At 39.2% G+C, this 6440-nt stretch overlaps 1 protein-coding gene across 1 annotated transcript; it reads left to right on the top strand.

Moving 5' to 3' along the window:
- The first annotated feature begins 589 nt into the window (after nt 1–589).
- On the top strand, nt 590–4949 carry LOC110895719 (probable inactive purple acid phosphatase 2). Its single transcript, XM_022143042.2, has 2 exons — nt 590–1525; nt 3411–4949. Exons 1-2 carry the CDS (start codon nt 821–823, stop codon nt 4674–4676), a joined length of 1971 nt encoding a protein of 656 aa, XP_021998734.1. The 5' UTR covers nt 590–820; the 3' UTR covers nt 4677–4949.
- The last annotated feature ends 1491 nt before the right edge of the window (nt 4950–6440 follow it).

The raw sequence follows: 6440 nt of genomic DNA, 5'->3' as shown, positions 1-6440 counted from the left end.
AAATATAAATTTAAGGATACATTCAATGAATGACACGTGTCAAAAAGTTGGTTTCTTTTATTATAATAGTTAGATTAGATTAGATGTATGTATAGGTATATGTGAGAGAAGGAAGTAGGAAAGAGGACCGGCTACCCCGGCTGTAGGGTGCCGGTTGTGCCGGGCCGAGCCCCAGGGGGCGGTGTGGGGGACCGGCGCCGGGCCTCAGCCGGCCCCCATACCTTCTAGTCTTAGGGTGTCCGGGGCACCAGCGGTAACCCCATTCGGTGACCCAAGTCACCTAGCGGGAACACCGCCGCCGTTGGTGCGGTGAGGCAAATCGGGGACCAAGCACGGGAGGAGTTCACCGCATGAAGAAGGAGAGATGGTGGGGTCAATCAAATTTCCAACCAATCAATTGTTTTTTTTTTTTTTTAAATAAAAAAATAAGGGGAGTTAAGATGGGAGTGCCGCCATCAATTTAGGGTGTTAGGGGAGTTTAAGAGGGGAGTTGACGTGGCACATGATGATTGGTTGGGCGTAAGAGAGGGGACTCACCTCTTAGGTGAGCACCCCTTACACCCTTATAATCGGGTATGAGGTCGGGTACACAGGTATATCCACAAATCTTGTGCAAAGTACAAGCATCCTATGCACTAACCAATCTTGTCGAATCACATCTCGACTTCTGTCAAGAACACGACTGACTAACAAACCAAAAAGTCTCCAATCCAACCATCAACAAATCTCTTTCGATCTTGCTTTCATCTCAATCAAAACACACATATCATCTCATATTTATCATCTTCTCCATTAACCCAATGCCAAAATCCCCCACACAATGAACCCACCAACCCCCCTTTCATCCTTCTTCACCTTCATCTTCTTCTTCTTATTCATAACCCCATCAATCTCAAACCCACCTTCACTTTCTCTCTCTACACCCTCCCTCTCTAGATCAAACAACTCGGTGATAGTCACATGGACCGGAGTCGACTCACCTTCACAACTCGACTGGCTCGGTATCTACTCACCACCCGACTCATCTCTCCGTAACTTCATCGGGTATTTATACCTCAACACCTCACCCACCTGGCAATCCGGGTCGGGTTCTATTACCATCCCGTTAATCAACCTCAGATCCAATTACAAGATCCGAATCTTCCGATGGACCGAGTCAGAAATCGTCCCGACCCGACTCGATCACGACCACAACCCGTTGCCCCAGCCCAAACATTTGTTAGCGGAAACGGAAGAATTCGGATTCGGGTCAGGTCATGGGCCGGATCAGGTGCATTTGGCGTTGACGGGTGAGAGGGGGGAGATGCGAGTTATGTTTGTGAGTGGAAGTGGGGGGGAGAGTGTGGTGAGATACGGGTTGAGTTCGGGTCAGATGGACCGGGTGGTTCGGGCTCGGGTCGGGCGGTATGAGAGGGAGGATATGTGTGATGCTCCGGCGAATACAAGTATCGGGTGGAGAGATCCTGGGTTTATACATGATGGGGTGATGGTGGGTTTGGAGGGTGGAAAGAGGTACTTTTATAAGGTAATTTTTTGAAGAATTAGTTTTTATGGTTATTGAAATTGTAGTTGTAATCAGTCATGTTCATACAAATCATTATTTTTTTACTCAAAAGTTAAGTATGATCATGTTAGTTTTGTGATTGCAAGTAGTTTCTTTGACGTAAACCCTTGCTATGAATTTTAAGATTCAGAGATGTCTTTAGAAACGCCTCGCTTGCAGTATGCGCAGATAATGTATATATGTTAGGGCCCTTTGGGGGTAAAAGTGAAAGTGTCATTTTACTAATTTCGTGAAAATAACCTTAAAAAGCGAGAGACAGTTAATCATGCATCATGTGGCGTTGATAGCCGAAAGACAATGGGGTACATGTGCTAATCGGCTTTTGTCACAATTGCTGAGTGTTATGTGCCTTATGTCCAAGGCTTGATGCAAAACTACTACCGAGCCGGGGGTCTCACTGTAAGCAGCTTCTCTATTCCTACGGGGTAGAGGTAAGGCTGTCTACATCTTATCCTCCTCAGGCCCTACCTTAGCTTTGCTATTGGTGGGATATACTGAGTATGTTGATGATGATGAGAGATGTCTTTAGAAATGTAAAACACTTACCATAATGTTGGAAATTTAATAATTAGGTAGCTAAGGGCTTATAACCTAGTGGTATCAAGGTGTGGGGATAAGGTGTCCCTGTTATTGAGGTTGAGTGTTCAAGTTAGATAGTTGACAAATTTGTATAGATTTAGGAGTAGAATTAGAAGGGTGTGTGAGTTTGCAAGTAAAAGAATGAGTGAATTGCAAGTTTTGTCCTTTATCTTTAGGCCATTTTGCAAGTTTTGTCCTTTATGTTTGAAAATCAAGCACGTTTTATCCTTTGGGGCAAAACGTGCTTGATTTTTAAGGACAAAACGCGCTTGATTTTTAAACATAAAGGACAAAACGTGCTTGATTTTTAAGGCCCAAAGGGTAAACGTACTTGATTTTCAAACATAAAGGACAAAACTTGTCAAATTTAAACATAAAGGACAAAACTTGCAAAATGGCCTAAAGATAAAGGACAAAACTTGCAATTCACTCGTAAAAGAATATATATGTCTCTTAAAAGAAAGTTATGATCAATAATCAAGTGTCAATTTATATATGTCTCGTAAAGAAAGTTATAATTAATAATCAAGTGTCAATTTTGTGCCAATTTCTGGTTCACATGGCCACTTTCAGTAGTAGGGGAATTTGAACTTTTGTCTGAAAAACAGGGGTGATTATTTATTGATCATTTAATTATGTTGGTATTTTAGCATGCTGCATTTGAAATGTTAGGTTTCCAAAATCGGTCTATATTCAGAATTTTGCATTTCAATGCCTATAAACAGGTAGGACACTAGGACCTGAGGGCAGTTAGCTAAAGTCTAGGTTTTAAAAAGTGTGAGGCGCTTCGAGGCATTTAGGTCCCAAAAGTGAAACGGTACCAACTTTAACGTTATTTTACTAATTTCGTGAAAATAACGTTGAAAGCGGCAGATGGTTAATCATGCATCATGTGGTGGCGTTGATAGCTGAAAGACACGGGGGTACAAGCACCAATCGGTCTATGTCCCGATTGTTTGATTGAGTGTTATGTGCCTTAGGTCCAAGGCTTGATACAAAACTACAATCGAGCCTGGGGTCTCACTGGAAGCAGCCTCTCTATTCCTATGGGGGTAGAGGTAAGGCTGTCTACATCTACCCTCCTTAGACCTTACCTTAGCTTTGCTATTAGTGGGATTTACTGAGTATGATGATGATGATGATATGATCCTAACAACATAAAACCCAAGATTTCTATATTGTGTTGCTAAATTTCTTTGCTGATTTTATATTTTGAAATGTTCTCTGCTGAATATTTGTATGACTTATGTACCTTTTGGTGTAACAGGTGGGAAGTGATGCAGAGGGTTGGAGCAACACTTACAGCTTCGTTTCACCAGACGAAAGCTCCGGCGAAACAATAGCGTTTTTATACGGGGATATGGGAACCTCAACACCATACAACACATACATTAGAACACAAGAAGAAAGCATTTCAACCATAAACTGGATCGCGCGTGACATCGAAGCACTTGGTGATAAACCGGCTTTAATCTCTCACATCGGAGACATAAGCTATGCTCGCGGCTACTCATGGGTATGGGACCATTTCTTCAACCAAATCGAGCCCGTAGCCTCAAAAGTCCCGTACCATGTCTGCATCGGGAATCACGAATATGACTGGCCGTTGCAGCCTTGGAAACCTGACTGGGCCATGTATATTTACGCAAAGGACGGAGGTGGCGAATGTGGTGTACCATATAGTTTGAAATTCAACATGCCCGGAAACTCGTCCGAGTTGACCGGGTCCCGGGCCCCACCGACTCGAAACCTATACTACTCGTTTGATTTTGGTGTTGTTCACTTCGTGTACTTATCGACGGAAACAAATTTTCTAAAAGGGAGTAAGCAATACGAGTTTTTAAAGAAGGATTTGGAGTCGGTTGACCGGGTCAAAACGCCGTTTGTCGTGGTCCAAGGTCATAGACCGATGTACACCACGAGCAATGAGGTTCGCGACGCTCCGATTAGAGAAAAAATGCTCGAGCATTTAGAACCGTTGTTGGTGGACAATAAAGTGAACCTGGCCCTGTGGGGCCATGTTCACAGATACGAACGTTTTTGTCCGATAAATAATTTCAAGTGTGGTAGTGGGCCGGTGCATGTGGTGATCGGTATGGCTGGTGCGGACTGGCAACCCATGTGGGAACCGAGATCTAACCACCAAGACATGCCGGTCTATCCACAACCGGCCCGCTCCATATACCGAGGCGGTGAGTTTGGGTACACCAAACTCGTCGCTAACAGGGGGAAGCTAACGTTAACGTATATCGGAAACCATGACGGCAAGATGCATGACAGCGTTGAGATACTTGCCACGGGCGAAGTCGTAAATGGTAAAATTACTATTTTAACCACTAATAATGAGGGTGGAGTGAGGGATGATATTAAGGGTAAAGAAGGAAAAAGATCATATTTGTGGTATGTTGAGGTTGGGGGTGTGATATTATTCAGTGTATTAGTGGGATTTTTTCTTGGATTTATGTCACGTGCAAAGAAGGAAGTTGTTACGAATAAGGAGTGGATTCCACTTAAGACAATAGAAGAGGCATAATTCTTTGTTATTATATTTTGTTTTGTTTTGTTTAGTCTGTATCTAAGTTGCATATTTAGGATCATAACGTTTTTGTTTTGCGTTGTTGGGCAAATAGATTATTTGTTGTGTAACGTTGGATAAGAAAATGTTGCGGTTTTGAGCACTGTTCATTTAAGTGGGCCGGTTGGACTGTGACTGGTACATAACTAGTTTGGTTGAGTCCGCTTGAACCGTTTGCATTTGAACTGGTCGGATCGGTTGAAATGGACTTCAAAATATTTTATTTTTTTATATCCTGTTTATTACATTCAAGCTTCATATTACTCCTTTTCAAACTTCAAATTAATAACTAGCTTTGTTGACGCCGTGCATTACGGCGAAGGAGAGCAGATGATAGTGTAAAATAAACGTTATTTGTAAATCAAGGCAGTTGTTTAGAAAGTCAAACCGTTAGAATTAGTTTAGTTTATTATCGTATCGTTTATGAGAACAAATAAATACTCTATTTTGAATACTTTATTTTTAACAAAACTTATACCGGAATGTTGAGGGGAAAAATTAAACACAACTACGTAGTTAAGTTTTTAGAAATAAAGGAAAGTAAGTTATTAGAGAAATTTCGAAATTATGTGATAACGGAAATATGATTTAAAAATTAATAAAAGAAGTATGGTTTTAAAAAAGTAAAATAACAATAAAAATATGTTGCCCATGGCTTTATAGCCTAGTGGCATCTTGGTGGTGGGATAAAGCTTTGGACCAATAGGTCATGGGTTCGATTCTCACAAGGGGGGTTTTTCCCATGTTTATTGGGTTTCCTCCTGAATTGGTGTGGCATTATGCCTAGTGGAGATGGATATGATCGGGTGGTTTCTCTGGTGGCACGATGATACTCCAGTAGTCCGTCAGTGATCCAAATTTACCGTTCAAAAAAAAAAAAACAATAAAAATATGTTAAGTAAATATAGTAATAAACTATTATAATATTAAATAATAAAGTATTAAAAAGCTATATGTTATTATTAAATAAAATCACTATTTATGATCCTTAGAAAAAAAAATTTAACGAACATAAGTTATTAAAAATATATCAGACTAATTGATAAAGGAAATACAATTTAAGAAAAAAAAATAAAAGAATTAATAAAAACAAATGTTAAATGAAAAAGAAAATATGATTTTAAAAAGTAAAATGAAAATAAAAATATGTTAAAATTTAAAAATGAATATAATAACAAACTATTATTATATTAAATAATAAAATATTAAAAACTATATTTTATTATAAAAAGAAAGTCATGATCATTCGTCAACGATATTATAATAATAATAATAATAATAATAATAATAATAATAATAATAAAAGATAAAGTAATTTCGTATTTTCTTTTAAATTAGTTATATAAATAGCATTTTTTAGATCATTTCCTATACTTACATTTACCAAATGGAGGAATAGTGTCAGACAGCTCCCACATTGGACCAACCAGTTTACTATTTTTTAATCATTTTAAAATTACGTTTATACTCCTGTTTAAAATTACCGTTTTGCCTCTAGATCAAAATAAAATTACGCTTTTGTCCTCATCTCAAAATTACGATTTTGCCCTCAATGCAAAATTACGATTTTGCCTGGCACCCCCCCCATTGTACCAACCAGTTTCTTATTTTTATATCCATTTTAAAATAACGTTTTTGCCCCCAGCTCAACATAAAATTGCTATTTTGCCCCAGCTCAAAATTACGATTTTTCCTTGATTCAAAATAAAATTGTGGTTTTGC

Source organism: Helianthus annuus, chromosome 12, assembly GCF_002127325.2.
Source record: "Helianthus annuus cultivar XRQ/B chromosome 12, HanXRQr2.0-SUNRISE, whole genome shotgun sequence".
In the NCBI taxonomy this organism is placed as follows: Eukaryota; Viridiplantae; Streptophyta; class Magnoliopsida; order Asterales; family Asteraceae; genus Helianthus; species Helianthus annuus.
The sequence above is the reverse complement of the archived record's forward strand: the minus strand, read 5'-3'. Positions and strand labels throughout refer to the sequence as shown.